This window comes from Harmonia axyridis, chromosome 1 (assembly GCF_914767665.1).
Source record: "Harmonia axyridis chromosome 1, icHarAxyr1.1, whole genome shotgun sequence".
Lineage (NCBI taxonomy): Eukaryota > Metazoa > Arthropoda > Insecta > Coleoptera > Coccinellidae > Harmonia > Harmonia axyridis.
In genome coordinates, this window is record NC_059501.1 from 30,274,514 (window position 1) to 30,301,900 (window position 27,387).

At 32.5% G+C, this 27,387-nt stretch overlaps 1 protein-coding gene across 6 annotated transcripts; it reads left to right on the forward strand.

Annotated features, from left to right (window-relative positions):
- The first annotated feature begins 235 nt into the window (after nucleotides 1-235).
- On the forward strand, nucleotides 236-20,469 carry LOC123670554 (protein phosphatase 1B-like). Of its 6 annotated transcripts, none has more exons than XM_045604046.1 (8): nucleotides 237-391; nucleotides 782-1,141; nucleotides 2,955-3,244; nucleotides 8,506-8,730; nucleotides 8,905-9,022; nucleotides 16,458-16,560; nucleotides 17,736-17,803; nucleotides 19,283-20,469. In XM_045604046.1, exons 2-8 carry the CDS (start codon nucleotides 844-846, stop codon nucleotides 19,291-19,293), a joined length of 1,113 nt encoding a protein of 370 aa, XP_045460002.1. In that variant the 5' UTR covers nucleotides 237-391; nucleotides 782-843; the 3' UTR covers nucleotides 19,294-20,469. The 6 variants fall into 6 exon arrangements, with proteins under 6 accessions (XP_045460000.1, XP_045460002.1, XP_045460004.1 ...); XM_045604048.1 differs by lacking the exon at nucleotides 19,283-20,469 and adding an exon at nucleotides 17,867-18,134; XM_045604045.1 differs by lacking the exon at nucleotides 237-391 and adding an exon at nucleotides 497-657.
- The last annotated feature ends 6,918 nt before the right edge of the window (nucleotides 20,470-27,387 follow it).

The window sequence follows — 27,387 nt, forward strand, 5'->3', positions numbered from 1 at the left end:
ACCGTAGACGTAGACACATATTGATATTCAATTTATGATCAGTTACCCAAGTAGCAATTATTATAAAAGGCTGAATTAAAACAATCTTGTTTATATTCTGTGCAGTTTTATTTTTCTGATTAGATTAAGAAGTTTTCTCTTCATTATTCCTACAAAATAATCAATAAAATGAACCTACTCTTTATTGATACCGTGAATGAATCGCAGAATATGAATGAACACATTATTTCTGCCATCTGCAGAATATGTGAGAAACTACCGAATTTGAAATCAGCTGATTCAGCCGACTCCTAAATATCTCATTCATTTATAAACTGTTTTATTATCCAACACAAGCTTTCAAGTCGATAAGCTTATTTGTTTCGGGATAATCTTTTTGATTCCTAGTGAGGTAAGATTGGACCTTTTTTATTCATATTAGAATTGACTTTTAATTTGAATTTCAATGTACAAATTTGGAGCATCGAACAGGTAATGTGCTTATTGGACAAAAATTACGTCATTTGAGCATCTATTTTTAGCTTTACGCAAGCGTATTTTGTCATAACCGCCATTAGTATAATTTATTGTATGTTTATTAGTTTATTATTTAAAAAAAATATAGATTGCTCTAAGTAAAAAAGAAAATGATTTGGGAATAATCTGGTATGAATAACGGTAAGTTATGGATGACAGTTCGCAACGTTACATTTTAAGACAGTTATTGCATTTTGATAGAAAGTAGTGTGAATCAGTTGCAAGTCCTTGATTGCTGACCAATATTTACATAACATTTTTTCAGCAATGTGGGATTTGTGCTGTATATAACGTTCTGTGCAAGAAAGTGTTGGAAAACTTAATAAAATGGGAGCATTTCTTGACAAACCACTGACGGAAAAGCTTCTGGAAAGCGGCGAAGGTAACGGTCTCAAATATGGGGTTGCAAGTATGCAGGGATGGAGATTGGAGATGGAGGATGCTCATATGGCCAAAACCCAATTAGGTGAAGGTGAACTTAAAGACTGGTCATATTTTGCTGTATTCGATGGGCATGCTGGGGCTGGAGTCTCCAAACATTGTGCTTCACACTTACTAGAAGCAATTATGGCAACAGATGAGTTCCAGGAAGATACAAAGAAAGGAATTCATACTGGATTTTTAGGTAATGAACATATTCGTAAATAAGAATATTACTTATAGAGAATAGATGAAAAGAGTAAATTATACTTCGATTTAAAATGCTTGAAATGATTTCATGTTCAAGATTTTATAAGTAACATGTTAATCATATATTCATCAAGTGATGATCTTGAGTGCAACATTACAAAAAATAATTCAATTCTCATTGATTTAAAATAATTTTTTTGACAATCATTAAATACTCTGTATTACTATGCAAAACTTTTTAAGTGCAGTGCATTATCAGTTTGAATTGATTGAACAATCGGTTTTACAAAAACTGGTGTGTTTAAAAATAAGATAGTAGAAGTATCTATATTGCACTCATCATTACTGTGGATGGTGTGCTCTTAAGTTTTTGTTCATTTTTATATTTTTTATTGAGATATGTTGATAGAAATTGATCTTGATTTGTGAAATTATTTGAGTACCGGCTACTGTATTATATTTCATTTATTAAGAAGTCACGTACAGGCTCACGCTTGTGATTATATGTTTATAACCTGTAGCTTACAGAATAAACCATATTATTATTATATAGATATTTATAGGATGTTTCTGGACTACGAAACCTCAGAGTGATTTGTAAGGTTGTTTAAAAAAGTTCCCATGAACACATATCCAGAGTTGCTTTGTTTCGCAGATGCCTAATCTAGTTAATTGAAGTTAAAAAACCTTATTTATAGCATATCATAAATATTCTTCAACTGATTTTATTGAAATTTGGTACACTCATTTGAAGTATTAAGGTGCTTATTTATATCTATCTGAATTGAAATTATTAGGTCTAGTGGTGTAACAGCGGGCATTACAGCCAGCAATATTGAGGAAAATCTGAGACTCTTTTTTCGTATTTTTTTAGATTGAGCAACTGAAAATTCAACTCTTTGGTCTTGTATTTTCTTTATATCAAGCTCAGTTTTCAATAAAAAAAAATAATTTCATTCAACTTATTCCAAAAACTATCCATAGAAAACATAAAATGAAAACCAAAAGGAAAAATAAACAATTCCGATCTTATCATTTCAAATAAATGTATCAGATTACAACTGAATGAGTTTAAGAATATTTATGATAAATAACGAATACATATTCATAGGAATTTTTTTTAAACGATCTAATGAATCACCGTTTGAAGTTTCGCACGGTAGTTAGAAAACAATGAGATAAACCTATCAGCTACTCTGAATCAATTACTTTTGAATAAAAGAAGCAAGTAGGGATTTCAGTCTCATTCTTATTGTTGGTGCTCAAGTACAGTGCTGGGAGTATATTATTTTGGTGTCTCATTCTTGTGATGGTCCTAAGTGCTGTTTTTTCTGTTATTTCTAAATTTCTTAATTCTGGTCTTTCACAATTTGTATATATTGGATGGGCATACTCTTATAATGAGTAGCAATTTGTCTTATAGATCTTCTACCAAAAGCAAGGTATCAAATAAAACTGCAATGAAAATCTGCAAATTGTGAAAGACCAGAATTACAAAATGTAACATTCTTCGTGTGCAGGTTGAAATTAGATATTACAGCATTTGCATAATAGTTTTTAAACTTATTATACGAAATACCTTAATAGGGAAGTGTTACTATTATGCTCAATTTCTTAATGATGAAAAGATACACTAAACTTACATATTTGTATAATTATGTATTAGTTCTTTTTCCCAATTATCATTTCGTTGTTATTGACTAATCCTATATTGTAATATTCAATTCACAAAATCAATAAATATTCTTTGATAAGTATAAATCAATTGTCTGTTTACAATAAAAAAGTTTTCTTTATGTTACTTTCAGAATTAGATAGCCAAATGCGCTCGTTACCTGAACTATCATCGGGAGAAGATAGGAGTGGCACTACTGCAGTGTGTGCTTTTATTTCTCCCCGTCTCATCTACATAGCAAACTGTGGCGACTCCAGAGCAGTGTTGTGCCGTCAAGGAGAGCCGGTGTTTTCTACTCAAGACCATAAACCAGGCTTGCCTTCTGAATTGGATCGCATTGTCAAAGCTGGAGGATCGGTTATGATTTCTAGAGTGAATGGTAGTCTTGCTGTGAGTCGAGCTCTGGGAGACTATGATTATAAGGTAGGGGTTATTATTCTAATAATTAATTTCTTCAAGCAGTTCCTTAAGGTAGGAGCATTGGAAATTTGTTGGAGTTTCAAATTAGTATGTAGAATCTGAAATTTGAATTGAAAAAATCGTCTGTTGAACATTTCCTAGATTCTTAAATTTTTCTTCGGAACTAGTTGCATAAAATATATTTAAATAATTGGTTTTGTACCTCAATGACCCTCAATAGAATATTAGAGAAATAAAAGGCTTTCTTTTTGAAGTTTTCCTGTAACTTTGTGAAAAACATAAAGCTAAAGATAATCCAAGAGCCTCTTGGGTAGGGGCTTTCCATAAAATTCTTGTAATTTCATCAAGGACTGGCATCTTTTTGATAGGACCATAAGATATAACATAAGTTATAATATGTGGATAATCAAGAGTTTAATTAGACTCCTTTTAATTGTTTTCCATCCGTCTGATATAGAAGCAGGTTCAAAGTCTGAACCACCATTGCTATTCCTATCAATTTTTTGGTAGATCTACAAATTTGCATTCAATTTGTAGAGACTTTTAACAACTGAAAATAATCAAGTTATATTATCTCTTCTCTTTCACTTGGATGATATATCAAAATGTTTTTAACCCGCAAAAACTTAATGTTTGGACAGTGATTTATGGATACTTATCTCATTATCGTTATTTCGTTATCGGAGGCAACCTGAATGCTGCCAAATATCCGAGGATATATGAATTCTTGATGAATTAATATTAAAAATTATTCAACTTTGTGGCAATTTTATGTCAAATCTACTCAGAGATGTGTGATTATCTCTGAACTCATTTGGCTAGTGAGTTTTATAGGGGTCCATTTGAACATTCAACATAACAGATTCGAAATATACTTAATTTTTCCGAAAGTAACATAATATTTATGAGTCTCTTTAAAAAAATTTCAATGTCTTTCAAGGTTATGGTTTTGATTTTTAGAATGCATTTCATTAAAAAAAAACGCTATGATAAAAATAAACATATTCTGAAGAGAAATTATTCGTTGCATTTATTGCAACAAATTTTCCACATGAAATGGAAAGTCTTTTTACTAATAAACCAGATATATACTGTATGTATACCCTTTTCATACTTTTTTTCTCATACGTTTCATCATAGAGGAACAAATCAAGTTTACTTCATTAGTTGAATACTTGATTATCTATCGCGGATTCTCCAAAGACATTATAAATTCCCTAATCTGCAAATGATTATTTGAGTCTTTATTTGTACCTTAGTCTGTTTTACAAAAAGGGAAATATAATATTTTGAATATCATAGTTTTAAGCATTTTTTGCCTATGCCGATCTACACTTGGTTTGAAAATTTTCTTCAAGAGGTATTCTTCATAACAAGATAATTGCATAATTTCAAAGAATTATCCTCTTTTGAATTCATTATTGTAGTAAAAAGTTTTCTTTCAGTTAAATGGACTTGATTCTGAATCTACAGAAGGTATGTGATCACTTTTGGGAAGAAAAAAGTCCGATTTCAAAATTTCCTCTTTTTAAAATGCATTATTTGAGACCATCTAACTTTGGTTTCGTGTCTGTTTGCCCGTCTGTCCATCGGTCCTTAGTAACAAGTAACAGTTCTACAATTCTTATCAATTTGAATGAAATTTCTATCTGAATTGAGCACGTGCATTTGTTTTTTTCACGTTCTGTTTCTGTGTTTGTTGAAAATTGGTATGGATTTTCAGATCAGATAGTGAGTAGTTCCGTCAAAATTTCTGCTCTTTTGGATGTGTTTTCTTCACGCGTAATCGTTAAATACCCGGGTTCCCAATATTTCGCACTGTACTCATTCGATTTTGACATAATTTGAGGAAATATTAATATTCAGGTTGGCACATAGAGTAATAAACATAGATAGATGAAGTAAATGCAATTTTCACATATCCCCAATATGGTTAGATTACGTTGTCGGATTGTGATATATTTTCAAATCCACAATTTTACTATATCATTATGAATGTATATTAATACATTGAATGAAATATATTTATTTGAGTGATTCCCGATTAAATATTCAAATTTGAATATTTGGAATCCGATATTTTTCCTAATTGTCGAATTTATAATAAGCGAAATATTTATTATTTTCTGTATCTACCTGCTGAAATCAAAAGTTTGGCAACTTTTGCTCTCCTAGTGCCATCGGTTATTTCACGTCGTTTGGCGCGCTTGAAGTTTGTTTCCTGAATTTCTGACATATTTAGGTTATTTATTTCAATATATTTTGAGTTAGTATGAAAAGTTGATTCACTATGGGACATAAGAAGTGCGTTCTTTGTGCAGAAACTCGCGAATTGAGTGGAATATCGTATCACTGATATGTTTTCATTTCCGCGCGCTTCATGTCAAATTTGTTAGTTCATGTTGGGGACAAAATTGGCTTACTGAAAATGGCAAATGCTCCCCTATCTATGTTTCTGAAGGTTGGCACATTGAATATTCCATAAGATTATAAGCTCTTTTAATTATAAAGTGTGCATTGGGTATGAATAAAAATCAATAACAATAGCTTTATTTCCTGAATTCTGTACACAAATATATAAAGAAATGGAAAACCGTCAATAACAGAAAAAAAATCAAACTATATCCTAGAATCTACACCACAATAATTCAAAAATTCCGAAATAGAATAAGGTTCCACATTGATAATCAAGTCTGTGAGATTTTTCTTGAATTTCCTAATATCAACTATGTCTAGTACATTTTTGGGTAGATTATTATAAAATTTAACACACATATCCTTGGTACCTTTTTCAGTTAATGACATTTTATGTATCGGAAAGTGAAAGGGAATGGTACGTCTTGTGTTATTAATATTTTTGAGATCCTCGAAATAATGAGGACTTGTTTCCACAAAAAGAACGCACTATAAAACAAACATCCCAAAGAAAGTGAGAATTATATTGTGTCTGAAGTGCCCTCTGCATGATTCTCTATATTTTAGACCAATCATAGATCTTAAAGCAGACTTTTGAAGTACAAACAGTTTACTACAATCGGAACCACTACCCCAAATTACGATTCCATACCTGAGTATAGAATCAAAATTCGCAAAATAAATGGATCTTTAAAGTTGCTTATCTACCCGTCGAGATAACACCCTTATCATATAAATAGCCCGATTGAGTCTTTTGCATAGATGATGAATATGTTCGCACCAATTCAATTGATTGTCCACATAAACTCCCAAAAGTTAGTGGTTTGTGATATTTCTACTGCGGTATTGCCGAACATTATTGTTTTCGGGAAATTCTCTTTAGATCTATTAGTCCTGAACATGACGCATTCAGTTTTATCAACATTTAGATGGAGCCCGTTCTGACTACACCAAATATTCATTAGATCAAAAGCTGTTTTCGTCTGTTCGATGCAAGTTTTGAGGTCTTTATTTTTAATGAGTGCATTTGCATCGTCAACAAATAAAAGTATATTGATAATTGATTGTAAAGATGATATAGATGAAGGTAGATCATTATTATAAAGAAGAAAAAGAAGGGGTCCCAAAACACTCCCTTGCGGTACACCTACATTAACCACTTCTTCTTTGGACATGTGAACTTTGTCGCCCGTGCCAACAGAAACTCTTTGCGTTCTATTAGTTAGGTAACTACGCAGCAGATCAAGTTGGTTGTCACGAACACCATAAAATTCCAATTTATTCAGAAGTCTCTGGTGATTCACACAATCAAAAGCCTTAGAGAGATCTATAAAAAGTCCGATGGGCATCTCACCTTGTTCAATTGCCTCAATAATACCCGATGTTAGTTCATAGAGAGCCGTGGTGGTGCCTTTACCGCGCAAGTAACCATGTTGATTTTTCGAAAATATCCCGAATTTATGAAAGAAGTTCAATAACCGGTTCACTAAAATTTTTGAAAATGCAGTCAATAAGCTGATAGGACGATAATTGTGAATATCATTCGAATTTCCGTTTTTATATAGAGGTTTGATTATAGCTGATTTGAGGGCCGATGGAAATAAACCCTCCGTAAAAGCTCGATTGATAATATGTGATAGAGGTGTGGCAATTATATGAATCGAGTTTTTGATAACAGTTATAGGTATATCATCATAGCCACAAGCGGTTTTACTCTTCATTTTATTGACCACACTAATTACCTCACTTTCATTTACTTACGGGAAAATAATAAAAGGATTTATTATTGCGATATTTACCATATGTACCATCTGATATATTATTCAAATTATGTGAATATTCCGAATGCCCGCTGGCGAAATAGAGATTAAAGTTATTCGCAAGGACCTCTGGGTTGCCAACATGTTTCAGGACATCTCTTTTGGTCACATCTTTACCAGTTAGCCTATGTAGTATACTCCAAGATGTTTTACACTTATTTTTACTCTCCCAAATCAGTTTTCTGAAATAGTCCTGGTTCATTTTCTGTAACTCCTTGTCATATCGAAATTTGAACTTTTTATAATGACTATTATAATTCGAATTTTGTTGAGAAATAACAAATAAAGTGTTCAAATAATTACGGAGCTGTTGAACCTTAGGCGTGATAGGAATTTTAATTTTGTTGTTATTTTTAATTGAAATATGTGGAAATGAATCATCAAATATTCGTTTAAAGGTTGTGTGAAACTTATTCCATAAGGAGTCCACACCAGTAGAAAATTCGATTGAAAGTATGTTCCAGTCCACTTGGGACAAAGATGTCAAAAATATCTCAGTGGTAGATCCATTTATTAAGCGAATTTTTCTCTTGTGCTGTATAGCTGTGACAGCTGAAAAAGTGAATATTTGTCCCTTGTGATCCGATATGTGTTCTTCAATAACACTAGCTAATGTGTCATCTTCGATATTGGTTATTATATTATCGATACATGAAGATGTTAGTGTTATTCTTGTAGGTTCCCTAATCATAAATTTTGCATTGAAACCCTCAACAAGTGAGATGAACCTCTCAGCCACATTATTATTTGAAAGAATGTCAATGTTAAAATCTCCGGATACAATAAATGAACAAATCTTTTTGGGAGAGAATAATGTTGTAAGACCGAAAATAACTTAGCATGGAGTGCTGACTTTTTAGGAGTGGAAGATAATAAAGCATATTGACATTGGCTGAGAATTAGAGTTACCGTTTTGGTTATTATTATATAAAAATGTTTCTAGTAATGTTTGTAGTAGTGTCAGTATATTGTCTACTTACACAGATGGAAGTGATTAGCAAAATATATCATTAATCTTTTTTTTTTCAGAATGTTGAAGGTAGAGGACCTTGTGAACAATTGGTATCCCCCGAACCAGATATATTCGTTAGGGATCGTGATGATACACAAGACGAATTTTTAGTTTTAGCCTGTGATGGTGTTTGGGATGTTATGAGTAATGAAGACTTATGCCAGTATATACATAATCGTCTTTTAGTTACTGAAAATTTGAGTGAAGTTACCAGTCAAGTCATAGATACATGTTTGTACAAAGTACGTATTTTTTTGTGTTAATTATTTTTGTTGCTTTTTGAGAAAGACATTAAGTTTTTATTCAGTGTCAGAACTGCTTTTATTTGCACTTAGAATGGCTCGTAATACAGGCAATAACATCTGTTTATTCATAATATGTTGTAGTGAAATTTTAATCATGGTCTTTATTTGCAGGGAAGTCGAGACAATATGAGTATTGTATTAATTGTATTTCCCGGAGCGCCTACTCCAACCCCTGAAGCAATCGAGGCTGAGAAGGAACTAGATGCTACCATTGAAAGGAGAATCAGAGGTTGTCTTAAATTTTTACCTTGCCGAAATTACGATTTTGCTGATGATTTTACATAAAATTTTCGAGGGATCGTAAAAGATTGAGGGAAAAGAAATTAATTTATTTGATGCCTCATCTTTTGCTCATTCGAAAATCATATTAGCAGAAATTCACTAGGTTTCAAACACATTTGGATTGTTTCATAATCGCTTGGATTCATTTTTGAAGATTAGGTCATTGATAGTGATTTCAAATAAGCCCTAGTTAGAAAATTGAGAAAAGTTCTAAATAGTCCCTATTTTTAGAGATGATATGAAGCTCAAAACACCAAAAATAAATATCAAGCAATATTGAGATGGATATTCATAAAAAGTGGAGATTAGTATTTCTCAAAAAAAAAAAATAATAATAATTTGGAAATTCATATCATAATTGCATCAAAAGATGCATTATTAGAAGGTTGTTTTGAAAGTGTAAAATTCAACAAACATTTTTAAAGAGAAGTCAAAAAATGAACGGGGGAAGTATACAGCTTGTATTAGAATTTTTAAAAACGAATTTTTGCATATCAAAATGTCATTCAATTTTGCTTAAAGTTGTGTTACTTTCGAGATGAATAATTTCTCTCACAATTGCTGCGAGGGCCTAAAATATTTTTTGGGCAAATCTCAAAATTATTTTCTATTATTATCTTGGTTTAGTCAAAGTTTTTATGTTATTTCTTATAAATCAGAACTTAAATTTCAGGAAGAATAAATGTTTGGCGCTCAATTTCAGAATTTCCACTTTCAAAATGGTTTTCAGATCTTTCTGGACAACTTTGATTTTGTATCCATCTATCTTATCAAATTTTAATTTGGTGTGGGTATCGTGTTTGGGTGGTTGATGATTCTATAAGAATTTCAGCTTTTATGATTATGCGACACATGTGGACTAAGGAATCCAATCCCGCGCCAAAATATCAATCCCGCGGATCGACAAGAATGCGGGATTGTTAACAATGCTCATAAAAAGGTCTTATGCTATTAAAAACACACTATAGTATAAAAGTAATTATTTCATGGCAACAGCTGTCAAGTTTTGCTGTGGGTAAACTAGAAAAATCTAGCGACAACTGCTGTCTCGCAATTTTTCCAACTAGAAACCATTTGTTATTCAAAATTGAACGTTTGTGATTGATGGAAATGAAGTCGAGGGTCGGAGTTTCCAAGTATGTATCCGTACTCCTATTCTGACCTCATTGAAAAAAGGGGTCATTTCATGTTTTAATAACTGGTCAAGTGTTGTTCGTACTCTTGCTCATACGGCCATAGAAGAAGCCTTTGATTCTGGTACTCACCCAGTACGAATACTATGATTGGATTCCTCTTCTGAATTCAAAGGCGATGGTTCACTCGTTGCTAAATTGGATAAAGGTACTTTATCTTCATCAGCATAAGTGAAATGGACATCGGTTTGGGATTGTGTTTTGTCTTCTTGAGACATCTCTATTTGCAGCCTGTCAGTCAAACCCTTAATTTCATTTCGTAATGTTGATTTGCTATGAAGTACAAATGTATCTTCTTGGCCATTTGTAGGCATTGACTGTTTTCCCAGAAGTTCCAGATATTTGCCTGAGTTTTCTAAATACGGTACCATACTTGTCATTTATGAACAGCGCTCTTTTATCCCTAATGTAGACCATCTGCAAACATAAAATTCTCATAATGTCCATATCTTGGGTTCGACTCTTAAGAAATTCTGTATGGGTATTAATAATAATAATAATCTTTATTTCAAAGCACTCTACATTAAAAATATAAAGAGAAATGAAATAGTGTCAAAAATACATGGTCTTAGTTATTTACACCATAATCCTTTAGCGAATATGGTTCCATATTGACAAAGATTTTGTGAAGTTCCTTTTTGACTAATTTGTGATTTTCTATTGTCTATATATTGGGTGGTAAATTATTGAAGAGTTTTATGCATCTATATTCCAATTGTTTCTGTGAGATTGTCAATCTACATTTTGGATGTTTATATTTTTGTGTTCTAGTCTCATATCTTGACTTACTGTACTTGTATTCTCTGAATAGTTCTGTTTTTATAATAATAATAATAGAGTTTATTTCGGTAAATAAACAAAATACATCACTTAGGTATAAAACATTATTACCTGTATGTGATATGAAATACAATATAAATTCTTAAATTAGTTCCATGCAAAAATTATTATTATTATGAAAAAATAAAATACATTCTTGGATATAGATGATGTAATTGTTAGTATCTTGTTTTTTCGGAAAATTCCCTGCACGTTTCATTGAACTTATATTATATAATATCCTCACTGCTTTATTTTGTGGAATGAATAAAGATGAAATATTCCCAGAACCATAGAAACATAAGCCAAGTCACAGTTTAGATTCTATAGTTGAATGGTACACTGTTTTTAATGCACTTCTACTTCTTGTCTTGGCGTTATTCTGAAGACATATACTGATGATCCTAGCTTTCCCTCCAGGTTTGCTTTGTGATATTTCCAGTTCTTCATCAATGTAGACTCCTAAGAATTTTGAGAATGGTGTTAATTTTGACTCTCCACTATCAATAAGTATTTTTTCTTGGCTTTCTATACCAGAGTTCATAGGATTGAATAGGGTTATTTTTGTTTTGTTTTTATTTAGAATTAGGTTGTTATCTTCCGACCATTCCTCAGTGTGTATCATTATTGTATTTATCAATTTTTTTAGATCAGGCTATAGTAGGTATAGTAGCTATTCTCAATTTCACTCTAGTTTTCCACATAAACTTTCAGGATATAGACAATCATAGGCCCCATTCTAAAATGCATCTACAATCCTCTTTAAAAACTGTTAAATCGCTGTCTGGACAGATCTCCCTTTTAGACAGTCATGTTGACACTTGTACTGAAAAACTGATTACCCATAAAAAACTCCATTATTTGTTTACAATATGCAAGCTCAAATAATTTTGAAAAGGAGGGCAACAGGCTTATATGTTTCCATAATATCAGGGTCTCCAGTCTTGTATATTGGTATAACCTCTGCTACCTTTAGTTTCATGAGAAACACTTCCGATTTCAGTGAATTATTATATAAATTATTTCATCTATAGTCTGTTTTATGATTTGATTAGATACTCCATCTATACCACTTGAACTTTTATTTTTTAGTTATTCCTGAGATACTTGGTCAATTATGAAATTTTCTGGTGATGGGGTCATTATTATAGTTCTTTTCCTCTGGTTCTGTTGAGAAGTTAGCCATTTCCTTGGTGTCCCTGTTGTTTAGAGAGTTGACTATCGACAACATGGTTTTGCTCTTATTATCTGAATTACTAATCAATTTTTCATAATGTTTCACTTTGTGTTCTGTAAGGAGGTTTTCATACTCTTTTTTAACGGTGTTGTATTCAGCTCTGTATCTTTCATCTTCTTGACTTAGGAGGAGCAAGATGTCTAATTTTTTCTTTACCTGCTGTAGTGCTGAATGATTTGATTTAAAGCTCTTTTGATTGGTTTTTACTGATGTTTTCAGTATAGGACAGTTCTTGTTGGAGTTTTCGAAAAAGACATTTTGGAATTCATTAAACCGTTCATCCACATTTTCAATTTCATATATTGATTACCAGTTTTGTTAGGATAAGGACTGTTTTAGGTTGTTTATTTTTTTCTTCAGAGATTATTCTTTCGTAGGTGTATTTTTGGGTGATTGTGAAAGAAATCTTCTGAGCACAATTATCGGAGATATGAGTTTGTATAACCTGTTTAATAAAGTGATAGTCTATCTTTACATTAATGCCATCAATACATGTGGAAGTATTGGGTGTTATCCTAGTTGGCTCGTAGATAGTTTGGATGATATTATATGTTTTTGGGAAATTTACCCAATTTTGTTTCCATCTAGTGTTCTCCATCATATTTATATTGAAGTCGCCTGCTAACATAATTTAGAAGTTGTCTTTTGTTAGTTTCTTCTCTAGTGTAGGTGTTAGTTGTGAAATCATGGTCTCAGTTTTGCTTGGATGCTCATACTCTGTGTTTGCGGAGTTTTTTTGATTCTTCATTCTAAATCCTCATTCAAGGCTGGATCATCAGAACTATCATCCTTGAAGGAACGCTTTAATTGCAAAAAATCATTATGGTTGAAAATAATACTTTTCATTAGCAATTTACATTGAAAAATTTCAAACCAAACAAAAAATTGTAAATCATTAAAACTATCACGTTATCAATACCTGATGCAGAAATAGCCCTTATTAGCCAAGATATTAATCTGCTAAAGTAATGCAATTCTGTCAAAAATCCCATCTTACAATTTATAGCGCCAAAAATTAAGTATGCGATGCTAGCATGGGTTCACCTCAAGTTAGGACTGAGGAAATATGATTTCCGGGTCTTAGGTCAGTTGCCCTTGAGGGAGGGGTTAGTTGAGGTAAACCTATTAGTAAAAAGTACAAATATATTGCTTGATATTTTAAAAATGAATCCTTGTAAATATTATTGAAGAGTTATCATACATGTTATTTCCCTGCAATCTTAAAAGTGGTATTTACACTATTCCCCAATTTTTCAGTTATCTTTACAGTATTAATAACGTTACTATCCTTCTAGAGAATTGTTTATTTACAAAGTTTATTGTTGTTATTTGTTATTTATTTTTCAGAATAATTTAATTCTTATGCTGTTGAGAATTGTTAGTTGCGTATTTGAAAGTAAAAAGAAAGCATCTTCTTCATCAAAAAAGAATGAATATTGGTTATTTAATAAATACAATGGCTCAAAAAAATCCTAAAAACGTGGTGTTGTTATAACAGAAGGAATAAAAATTCTTGGTCAGGCTGAATTAGATTTGTAGGGGTTGAATGTTTTAACCAATATACATTGTCACCACTTAAACCCTTCAACTTTAACATGTGGCTGCATAGTCTTTATAATTTGAATAGGGAATGGAGAATTATTTCAATTCGTGAAGAGTAATATGTAGTACATATTTCGTTTTTAAAGAACTATTGCTGACAAGGAATTTTTGTTAAGTTTTTATATGCCTCTTGTTGATGTTTTAATACTATTTGGACTTATTATATAGTATCATTCTTCTAGTAGATGCTACTAGATTATTGTGTAAAAACTTTGCAAGTACCATGAGGTTTATCAAGGGTTAAAGCAGTGATGATTGGAATAAGGCCAAATTATATACCCTACAATTCGAAATTGATATTTTCAGGTTGTTTTTCAAATGGGTTATTATCGTCTATACAAGGTGTAAATAAATAGGTGCAAAAAATTAATGAATGTTGCTAAAGGGTAATGAAAAAAATTATTTGAATAATCAACTTTTTTCAAAAACAAATATCTTTGTAGTGTTCCCCTATTCTTGTGAGGGGTAGAAAAACCTCATCAACTAGATAAATTCAGGTATTTAAGAGTTCAAGATCGATTAATACTCCATCTCGTGCGAATCATATCATCCACTTTGATAACAAATAATTTTTTCTCAGAAATCTTTATTTTCACAAAAGAATTACAAGGGTCCTTATTTGTTCAGAATGAATATAACTATCTAGAATGAATTTTTTATTGATACAATATTAATGAGAAAAAAAAATTTGAAAGGAAACCATTTTTAGGGAGGTGGGGCTTTTTCTATCCTGCAACCATGGAGCAACATCAACAAAATATTTGTTGAGTGCCCTCTTGTTCGCAGAATATATAATAATAATAATAATATTAGGCGAAAGTTTAGTTAAAGCTATTCTTACACTTTTACCTCAACTTCATTTTATTCTGTAGATATTTTCAACAGAATAAAATAATTCCTTTTTTGTTTTAAGGGGCTATAAATAAATTTCGATAAGAATCGTTCCTTGATTTTTTGCGCACTTATTAATTCAAACCTTGTATATTAATGTTATTCTAGTTTGTTGGGCAGCCTGTATATTGATATTATCGAGTTTATTTAGAATTCATGGGTACCTCCAATATTTCAAGGTGCTTTCTTTGGTGTTTTATCGTTCCTGTGCATTAGTAGTGGTAACTTTCCCTGTGATAAATACTTTAATCTTAGACGTTTCCACTGATGCAATAATCTACCACAATGGTTTTTATCTGTTGGATAAGGATGGAAACATTCATGTCTTGAAGTTTCTGATGTGAAATTGAAGTGAAGAAATCAAAATTCTCGAATGTACTTCTTTGTTTCATGAAGTCTCAAATATTTTTACAATTCATCAAAACGTAAGAGGGATAGAAACAGTCTATCAAGTTATGTTCTTCTGTATGGTATATGGCATACATACATTGTTCAGCTTTGACTGTACCGGCATTCAGTATTCAATGTGTGGATACAAAAAAAGACAAAACCATTCGATTTTGATCTGTTGGTCTAACTCGTTTTGAATCTTCAGTCATATAACATGCCTGCTGCAGTGAAAAAACGGGTTGTGAAAAATTACATATAATTCCGAACTTTTGTTATGTTATGTTTTGTTTCTTCTTGAAAAATGATTGTTGGATATTTCAAATTAATAAACCTTAACTTTTTAGTTTCATATGTGAAAAATGAATACTGCAGACATATTCTCAATTGCACAACAGATCCTCTTGGTAAATGTGACAGATCAGGTTTGTTATTTTGGGAAAAACTTTTAGCGAATACTTTACTGTTTCTTATTTCTGTTTTCACAACATTTGAAAATTTCAAAAGGTAATCAAGCATTTGTGGTAGCATTATTGTGTCAATTATTTATTTGATGTTCCTTCTTTTCACCAGACAGTGTTCTCCTACTTCTATCTAGTCAAAATATTTTTAACTAATACCTAGAGTATATGTACATTTATGGGCCATAATAACTGATAAGTATGAATTGAATATTTGGTATTTTTGATTTTGATAAAATTCTGTTTATTCGGTTTCCTACAAAATATTAACAGAAAATCAGAATTCAAGTCAAAAATATGATATTTTCAAATAATAGACTCTAAAGTTCTGTGACCAGATTTTAAAAGAATTTTTCGCATATTCAGAGAATGTAGAAAAATAAATTCCAGTATCGTAAATTATTAAGATGCATGGATTAACCAATCAATCAATAATAGACCCCATAAAATCTTATTCCTCTTTTCTTTCGAGTCCTTAATATTACTATGGTCAAAATATTAGTACAATTAATTTAAAACCCAGGTTTTAAATAGTAAAGTTTGTTTCATAGGTGTTGTTCCACCTTCTGTGTTGTTTCTTGGAAATTCAGTGAAATTATGTACGAACGACAATAATACAGAGGAATTAAATTGATGTGGCATGATTAGCAATATTCTTTTCGTCGCTAACTTCGTAATTGTCGTTAATACTAATATTACTTGAATTCCAATTTACTTGTTATTAACGGTTTGTTTCAATAAACGACTGTTCGATCTAATTTTGTGTTTCATTGAAATCTTTTTTCTTTGCAGAGATCGTTCAGCAGGAAAACGACATTGAATGGGGAAAATTACTTGTAAAGCTCAGAGCCCTTGGTTTCGATGGATTGCCACCTGGAGGAGGGTTGGCTTCGAAGTAAGTATCATTTTAAAATATCATATCTCAACATTGAAACAACTCCAACTAATCTTGAAGATTTAGATGAGGAAAGACATTTTACAAAATGTTCTGAATTACAATAATTATATTTGAGAAAGACATTTTATTTCTTTGAATCACTTTTTTTAAATTTGTTTGCATTTAAATCACTTGATAAAGACTATATCGATACATACATATTGTGTCAGCATACATTTTTTACAGGAACAACCTTTTTTTTTACGGCGGAAAGCAAGTCTCAAATATTTTTAGTCCATTAGGTGGCATAATATGTCCCCTAATTGATTATGAAAAATTTTTGGGACTACCTTACATAAATGCTTCCTGTCCTAACAAAAAACAGGTTGTTCTTGTAAAAAACGTATGCTGTCACTATACTTTGTCAAATATGTATCGATATCAGCACCATGTGGTTCGATGTGCTGCTGGGGGTACATGTAACGAGAAATAAAGCTTACGCTTAGCCCTCTGGATAGGTTACAGTGATTTGGAGTAGTAATTGACAATCAGAAGCTTATTCCAGTCATGCGAAGCTAGCAGCTGTACTGTGAAGTCAGCTGATAGTGCTCTGTTGCTCTCTTTTATCACTTTGTTGTGAATTGAAAAGAGATATTAATATTGTTTCCAGTTCTGTTTCATAACTTTGAAGTACCCTTTATAAATGTTTTAAAAAGACATCCAAAATCTTTTGAAATTGTAAAATGTAAAAATGTACGATTAATTATTGTGCAAAAAATGTATCCAAAACTAAAAGCTTATGAATGTATTTTGTTATTCTAGCATTATTGATTTTCGTAGATCCGGAATCCTTCAATGTCCAAAGTTAATAATGCTGAGCAGATATATTCGAAAAAAAAGTTATCAAAGAATGAAAACATTCTTGTACGAATGCAAAAAGTAACAGTTTCCTGATCCAAAATTTAAATCAGCAAAATTGTCTTTTATTCCTCATTTAAAGAACAATTTTAACCTTTTCATTGCGAAGTAGTCTGAAAATATTATCTTTTGATTCGTATTGTAATCATTTGACTTTGAATAGTATGATATCCATCCAACTTTTGGTTCTCTCATTATTATGTGTCAATATATATATAAATCTAATGTTTTGAATATGTTCTCATTAATTTTTAATCTTATTTTAATTTTTTCAGGGGAACATTGATGACAAAAATCTATAGTGAACTTTGTCCTAAGCAGGCCGACTCTGTTATAATAATCGGTAATATAGATCAAACATCTTATTAATTGATAATAACTTAAGTTATTTTCCTACGGTTTCTAGATTCCTAGAGAATTTTAAACCACACACAAATCAGATCCATCTCATTACATATCTATGGAGGTAGAAAAAATAAACTTTTAATGAATCCATTCTGTCAGTTCGCTTTATACAGAATTTTATATTTATAATGAAGATGTGTATTTAATGTAATATTTAGATTACTGATAAATTGTTAGTATTTTCTCAATGAATTGTCTTGAAAAATGGTAAAGTTCCCTAGAATTGAACTTATTCATTGAATAAGTTCTAATAAATTTTTTATTACTGATGTATTGAATTTTTTTGAAAATAAATCCTATGAAAGGGTGATTTGCACCAATAAATTCCTATCCAAAATCCAAATTTTATATAGTAATTTTTCCATTCTTTGAAAGTTGTGTTCAACCAACATTTTCGAAAAAAAAAAAAAATATTTTTAAAATCTGTATTTTTGTAAATTTTCGGAAATATTTAAATTCTTTAATCTATTTGTCATCAACACACTGGTGTGGTTTTGTTTATTTTTGATACATCTTCTTAAACATAATTTCATTTCTTTACCAAGGTCAGTCCGGGTTTTAATTGGCCCACACTCGATAGTTTAGAATAACATTATTTCTAGATCCCTTCATTATTAGAATCATTTTAATTACTTAGATTAATCACATTAATACATCTACAGATGTTACATAAAAATTTTGGAATATAGGTTTTAAAATTTGTTCGAAGAATAAATTCTCAATCCAGTCTTCCATCACGAAATATTATATGGAATGCAACTATAACACTCTACCATTAATTTGCCCTCATTTCTAGGAAACTTTAGAGAGATAACAGTATGTAGAAAGGGCATTACATTTTATATTTTTAGTTGCATGAAATAGTACATCATATATTTCATTCAATTTATATAGGGTGTTTCATAATATATGCGCAGAACTTCAGAATGTGATAGATCGTCCAAAAATATGAAAAAAAGGATCTAATAACTTACCATCTAAAATGCAACCATTTTTTTAAAATTTCAACAACCTGTATCTGGAGAATGGTGCATTTTAGAGGTTAAGTTAATAGATCCTTTTTTTCATATTTTTGGATCCTGGTCCTGCACATATATTAAACACCCTGTAGATTTAATATGGGCTATTGGATCCCTTCAACTCTTCCAAAATTGATTTGGTTCATATTGCAACTAAACTAGTTCTGAGGTTTTCCAAAATTTGCCAGATTGTCCAGAACTCCTTTTCTGTCAAAATTCAAAAAGTGAAATTTAATTTAGAATTTGATAAGTTCAAGTTATCTTTAATTCATCAAATCCCCAAAAGTAATATACTAATATAATAATGTATAATAGAAATTGTTCATTAATTGTTATTATATAATTTAGTTATTATATCCTCGCCTGTTTGAAACTGAAATATAATTTTCTTTTTCAAGATGGACTCTAAATGAACTCTGGGAGGATGAATTCTTTCACTACATCCCTCATTTATCAGCTCTTGTCAAGAGGATACGTCTAAACTAGTGCCAATTTCTTGATATCGATGATAACTTCTTTTTATGTTTTGGACGAAATATACTTGGAAAATAAAATTATTGATATTCATTTTCAATTAATATTTTAATTAGATTTAATGTTTCGATGTTTTACAATGGCTCTCCCAAAATTTCGGAATATCTTGATCTCATCAATTAATTCTAATACCTTTCAATTGGACAAAATTATATTCATTCATTATATACTAGAATTTTTATGGTAATTCTTCAGTGACTAGTTGAAATTCTTCTTGAGCTGAAAGTATCCTGGAATATAAATAAGAAATGCCAGAAAGTATATCTATATTAAATATTGTGTACATATAAATAGTAGGTAGATATTTTTACTTGGAGAAATATAAATTTACTACATAAATTTAACTATCGAATTATATTTTCAGGTTATAGTTCAAAATCTTCTCCATTAAGTTACCTTTCGTTCGAAATCATTAGTATTTATAATTTTCAAATCCATTGATATATACTGAAAATGAAACTGCACTACGGTGCATGTTGAAATTTTTGATTCAAGAATTGATTTCAACAGTTCTGTAATACATGACAATGTTATTTTTCCCAAATAAGAAATGTTGAGTCCTAATGATATCTTGTACAATAAATTTGTAAGATAATATTTATTTCTAACATTCTTTCCAAAGAATATATTATAAAGCAAAGATATTGTTGACATTGGGTATCGGTTTTTGCACAACTATTTATAAGAATTTTTTTCATTTTGAATGTGTTCTCTTAGGATATTCATCACAAATAATTGGAAAATTGAAATCATTTGTAGTTTTATTTGTGATGTTCACTGAATGTAGAGGAAAAATTGCGTACCTTTTCTGTAATTTCCTGAACTGTAACATTTTCAATAGGTTGTGTGCAATTGTCTGATTGATGTTAGACTTCTAGTTCCAGATTTTTTATCACTAGTCAATGAAATCACTATATTTATATATAACGCCTCTTTCGTTAACAGTAGATTAGCTCAATGAAATAAACTCACAAATGAAAATAATTATTGTGAATTTTCAATCTAGGCATTTGTTTAAATGAAACTGTGAAGTAATAAAAATATCTTTGTATTTTTGCAGTTTAAGTTCCATTCAAAAAGGTTTCTGGACAAGGCCTCATGACAAAATTGCGTGAATAATAATTAATCATACATAATATATGACATGAATAGAAGCAGGTTTAAACGCTCAAACCCATTTGCGCAAATTACTATATACAGGGTGAGTATTTGACTTGTACATATATTTCAACTGAACATTCTTCAGGTCGAAAGAAACACTTTATTCCTTTAGTGTTTTTTCTGATTCGATTTTTTTTCTCACTTAGTATATCGGTTGTTCTGGAATTAACTGGACTTTGATGATGGAATGTTATGTTTGGAAAAGATTCACTATATCAATTCTAAACTATAGTCCAAAAATCATTACCTTCGATTCTATGCCATTTGCGAGATATAACTGAAAATTACATTTTTTTTTTGTATATCAACAGTCTGCATCTTTTCAACCTAGCTGAGTGGGAAAAATGGTAAAGGAAAAAGTATTTCCTTCAGTTGAAATATATATACAAGTCAAAGACTCACCCTGTATAAATAACAGATATTTACCATAAGTATTTACAAGGAAGTTTACCAAGGATTAGGCAAGCTATATTGTTAAAATGCCAATATGGGCCAAGTGTAGATTGTGGTGGGGGCCATGAACTTCAATCAATCATCAGATTCTGGATGAATAAAAGAATTACTTAGTTCTTTCGGATCAACTCATAAATGATCTAACTACATATTCAAGTCTTATCTTCTTCCTTGGTTGTCGATGTCCCAATCCAATGGTAAATCAAAATAGATCATTTAATGTATGCACCGATGTTACTGATTATTTTATAATCGAATTGTGTCTTGACTTGATTTAGAGAAAATACCCAAGCTCAATAAGGTTGAGCATAAGAATTATTAAATTTCATTCCATTGGAAAGTGCTCTGGAGAGGATTAATTGGGATAATTTAATAAACGACCAAACTTTAGATATATTCACATAGTTGCTCATTGATTTACTAAATCATTATACCCAAAAAAAAAATATATAAAAATCAAATTGATCTGGAGTCACTTCTGGACGGATGATATCTATAATTAAAAAGAATCTTATATCATTCTATAAAAAAAAATATTCTTTATACATTCATGGTTAATCAAGAAAATACTTTACTGATAGTGTACAATCTATGAAATAGATAATTATGCTACAGTGAAAAATGATCTGTCGAATATGGAATACCACATGGGAGCCCTATATAAGGACAAATTTTGTTCATTATTTATATAAATAGCTTGTTATTTATAGAGTAAACAATATAGAAATTGTTATTGCGAGTTATCTACAGAAAACCACAATTGTTTTGATGATGAAAGCTATCTTTAAAAATATGAATCATAATCAATTGTCACTGTCGATATGTTCTCCGAGCACATCTGCATGGACAAAACCATTGAGAGGAAAGCAATAACGAGAACCCTGTGCTGCTCGTGATGCTTGTTTAATCGATATCCTTTAAAAAAATAATCTCCAAGTTGACATGTCTGTGTGGGTCAGTGGCGATAGTCGAAAAACCACACAAACCAACGGAAACAGTGCGGTGGTAAACATTCTTCAAGAAAATGCAACAAAGCGGTGAACTTATCAGCGAAATGCAGCGGTGCCCACCCTGCCAATTGCAGAGGATGACCCAAATTCTCAATAGCGGGTAAGAAGAACACAGCTTCGAAACCAGCAGTCTAGAAGACCAAGACTATGCCCACTCCCAAAGCAATGAACGAACTACTACGAAGAAGAAGACTACCCATCTCTATCTAGAAAGGTCAGGACAACTAGACATCCTAGATATTTTCATAGTAAAAAATTATGACAGGGAAATCGAGATCACAACCATGAACTCACTGAGGTCGGATCACAATCCTGTGCATATTGGAAATTGCAAGAAGAATGACACCCAGCTCCAGAGAACCAACCGGTAAAACAACGGCCAATACATACTCCAATGAGATGTTAGAAAGGCATTGAGAGGGTTCAGATGAGCAATGGAAGGAAAACCTACAATCTCGGACGACCATGGATAATCTGGAACATGGCAAACGTTTTGAAATGAGAATATAAGCCCCTCCTACCAATCCACTGATCAACTGGCAGAATTGTATATACAGATGAAAACAAATAAGAAGCATTAACTGAAAGCCTACAATTGCAATGTAGACCGAAGATATAGCTGATGCAGTCCTAGACCACATGGATAGTTGGTCCAGTGAGTAGGGTCGCTTGCACAGAACACAACTGGTTCGCTCTCTAAGAGGTATCACAGAGGCCTAGGAGAGTCGGGATAAAAAACATGACATCTATAAAGTGAAACAATACGTGAAGATGATCTGGAAAATGGCCAACCAAGAAGACACCACAGACCCAACCATCACGGAGGAAGTTGAAGAAAATCCCCCAGACCCGATGGTAATAAGACTTTGAAACGATTACCAGATAACGCTGTCGAAGCCCTTTTAGGTATGTGTAATCATAGAGGTACTAAAATTCAGATATTTTCCAAATAGATGGAAGAGAGCCACTGCGAGTTTCATTCCTCTCCTATCATCAATTGGGAAAGTCGTCAAAAGTGATCAGCAGTGATCCAGCAGAAAATTGAAAAGAAAAATAATCCAGAAGCCGCCCCAAGTGGCAATAAAATTCGGCAACGTTCAGCAAAGCGAACGCTGACAAGTGTTTTTTTTACGGTCAATAACTTGTAAATAGAACTATGAGGGGATTACGTAACATCTGGATATTTATGAGTATAATGCGAAATACGCCACCTTCCATGGTTTTTGATGTTAATTAAATCTCATTCGGTACTGTAGAGCGGTGGACTTTGCACCACTTTTTCTAGTTTTCTTGGTGTAACTCTTTCGTTTTTTTGTGAAATGAGTCCTGTGCAAAGTATGTTTAATTTGAACATTTTAGTTGTCAACTGCTGTGGTTAGAATCACATGAAAAGGTGCACACTTTCTTTTATTTTTGAAAATTTGGCAAAGTGACCTAAATCGGTGCGACTTTGCCAATGCCTTAAAAATGCGTTTTTTGGCAATTTAATGAAGTGCTGGCGATATATGATAGTGCACTAATACGTCCGGGTTCGCCCTATATCTTTTGTTAATTTTATTCCAAAGAGTTCTTCTGAGAATGTTGTACATTTCGGAAGCTGTCCGTATTGAAATGTTTTCATTTCGAACTGCATTGATTGCTCAAATTAGTGTTTTTTTCCGTATAATTACTAAATTTCCTTGCATCCAACTTATTTTTGTATCGACGACCCATGATAGTGCCTCAAAATAAAACAGGTGAAACAAATTTGGTATGTGGCAATGTCTCCCGCCAAAGAGTCCAAATAGAAAAATTTCCCGAATTTCCCTGCCAAATTTATTTCGATGTACCTTTCGCCATATTTTCTGCACAACTCCTAGTATTTCGCATATGTACCCACGTTAAAAAATTACCCGCTCACATAACATACCTACCGTAGCACACCATTTAAAGTACGCCAGACGACTGCGACGGTTGCAACATGTGGGTATATAGTGTGGTTAAAGGTTCCGATTCGTGATTTCTGTAAGATGTTGCCAACTTTACGAAAACAAAGTGATACTTAAAATATTAGGCAGTTCGGCAAAGTCACCTCCGTTGGCAAAGTCACACCGCTCTACCGTACTTTGAATTTCTACACATGCGTTTTATGTTGATCAAGCTTGAAATGCTTTCCTTGAATTTTGGCGACCTAGGCAACCGCCTATCTTGCTTCCCGCCTAGCGACGCCTCTGGCACCCATTGTAATTACGGAACAATTAACATGTAGCCTAATTAAGTTATAATCAGGTACCTACGTCATCGAGATTTTTTATCTTAAAACTCGTACACAGAGGTACCATAACTAAAAATATCTGCACAAATAACCTTTCATAATCTGGTTTCTTCACAAAAATCCAAATCGTGTTTTCTCAACAAATGGACTAGTTTTCATTTTTTTGTTAAGGCTTAATTCTAAAAATTAAAGTAAAATGAAACAAAAATGTGGAAGAATCATTGAAATATCGCTAGAAATGAAAAAGTTATGGGACTTTGAAGTTGCGCTTGGAAGAATAATTTCATAGTCTAGTGTGTGACGTCACGCCACTTACACGAGCCGACTGGTATTCGCAGAGTGCTTACGAATTCATTGGTGTACAATCACTTGTGCCGTTCGTGTCGTGTTTTGTTCGTTACACGATGGCTGAAATAACTTACTATATACATACATATAAATTACTTTTTTCTCTTTTTACTTTTTACTCCTCACATAAATATGTTTTGCCATTGATAGACTTCAACAACCAGTACTCAACTACAAACTGTTTATGAAACGTTTTTTGAATAAATCATCGTTATAAGTTGAACCATGATGAAGCAAACTCAAAAGTAGATACTTACTTGAGAAGTTTAACTCTTTTTATTTCTGCACTGACATAAGATGGATTTGAAGAAAAAAACTCCATCACTGCGAATATATCTATTTTAGGCAAATTGTCACTTTGTCCTTTCACGAAGCCTTCTTCCATTATGGTGACATAAAAACAAAACTCGAGTTAAAACTACACTGTACAACACAAACGGCGCGAGACCCTTGGCGCGGCTAAGTATTTAAACGTAATTTATGGTGTAGCGATCACAGACAAGAGCCGTGACGTCACAGAGCAAAGACTTTCCGCGCTAAAATACGTGAATTTAAATAATCTATTTCTCAGTCATTTATTGATGGATTTCCAAATTTTTTTTACTGATTTATCAGTTTTGCTCTATATTTTAATTCTATCGTGTCAAATATAGTATTATCAACATCACTAAACTAGTCCATTATCTAAGCTTATTGCTTCCAAGATAGCCAATCTGTTGCTGAAATCTTGACTAGAAGACATTTTTTCTTATGATGGGCGTTATTACACTGAGTATAAGTCCATAATAGTCAAAATCCTAAAAAATATTTTCACGTAATGATCTCCCAACTCGCATTAGACGAAATCGATATTGAATAGTAAAAAAGGAAAAGAGGCAAAAGGGCACTCTTTTGTCTCCATTCATCCCGAACGTGTCCCGGATAAGAGGTGGAAATGGAAGGGACCTCAGAGAGTCCACCGACGACACCGTTCGAATATTGAAAAGTTCCATTTGGTTGCTGTAATGGCCACTGAACTGAAAATGACCATCCGCCATATGCTGGCCAGCATGCAACTTCCTACCGTTTTATACGTGACGATCCAGATCGACGCAATCAGGTTTAGTGTCTCTGAATTGAATAGAAAATCGGACTATGCGACATTTGGATATTATAATCGAGGATGTGGAATATGGATGTGTCAGGAAAGTCCATTTGAGAGGAAGGTTTTATTGCCGGTTCTGTTTCAGAATAAGATATAATATTTGAATACATATTGGGAGGTTATGGTTTATGAGTAGGCTATTAAGGTTAATCATTTTAAAGACTTCGTTACATGTTACTTGTTACATGTTACTTGAAGTTTGTGGATTAACTTTGCCAGATGGAATTCTTATAGCTAAACAACTTTTGTTGTCTTTCTAAATCTGAGATGATGACTGGTATGAATACACTGCTCAACAATTGATAGGGATCACTTGTTCTGAATTTATTTCTGAAATATTCGCTCCAATATTATAAATTTAGTCAGATATCAGAGTATTTTCAGTTGATAATATGGTTCACTTGAGAAAAGAATGAAAAAATGGCAAGTTGGAGAGAAAAAAAGACTTTATTAGGAACACTCAAAATTCTGTGTTTGAATAACATAAAAATTTTATGATGAAACCACAAGAAGGCTGAAGTTTCGGTTAAGCTAGTACCTAGTTGATCCCCCACGAGCTCGTCTCAAGCATTCTACCCTACGAGGCATACTTTCGATCAAACGATTTATAAAATTTTGGGGCAAATTCGTCCAAATATCCCGTAAAGTGTTAGAAAGGTCGTCCAGGTTATTGATCGGTTGTTCTAAGGTTGACAATTGTCTAGACATCTCAGACCAGACATGTTCGATGCAATTCATGTCTGGAGAGCGAGCTGGCCAGTCCATCCTATCAATAGCATGAGTTTCTAGCGCTTCATTAACCAGACAACTACGGTGTGGACGGGCATTATCGTCAATTAAAATGAAATTCTCGCCCACGGCAGCCGCAAACGGAAAAATTATGGGTTCAATAATCATATCGTGATATCTCTGGCTGGTCGTGGTTGTGTTCAGCAGAACAACCAACTCTGTGCGTTGGTTCAAACAAATGCCTCCCAATACACATATAGAACCTCCGCCAAAAGCTGTTGTGGGTACCATAAACTGTTCTGCATACCTTCGACCTCTTTCCCTCCAAGCAAGAATACGTCCATCGGAGTTGACCAAACGAAATCTAGACTCATCCGTAAATAAACATCGGCTCCAATCTTCAAGTGTCCAATTGCGGTGCTCCTCAGCCCATTGCCGTCGATGAACCCAGTGTTCCCTATTCAAACGGGGATGTTGTACCCTCCTACGTGCTCTCAAACCACGAACATGTAGTCGTCGTCTTACAGTCTGGTTCGAAATTAGAACTCCTGTTGCAACTCTCAGTGATCTATTGAGCCGCGACGCCGGGTAAGTGGGATTTCTCCTAGCATTGAGGATCAAAAGACGATCTTGGACAGCTGTTGTACTGCGCTGCCGACCTCCCCCATGAACATAAGCTACTGAGTCGTTTTGGATGAACCTATTCCAAGCCCGACTCACGACACTTTGCGAAACATTCAACCGCCGGGACACTTCTCGCTGGGACAAACCTTCCTGTATCCACCGTATGATTTGGTCCAGTTGCACAGGATCCAAACGTCTTCTCGGCATGACTGATAAGCTGATATTGTTCTCATTTCTTCAATTATT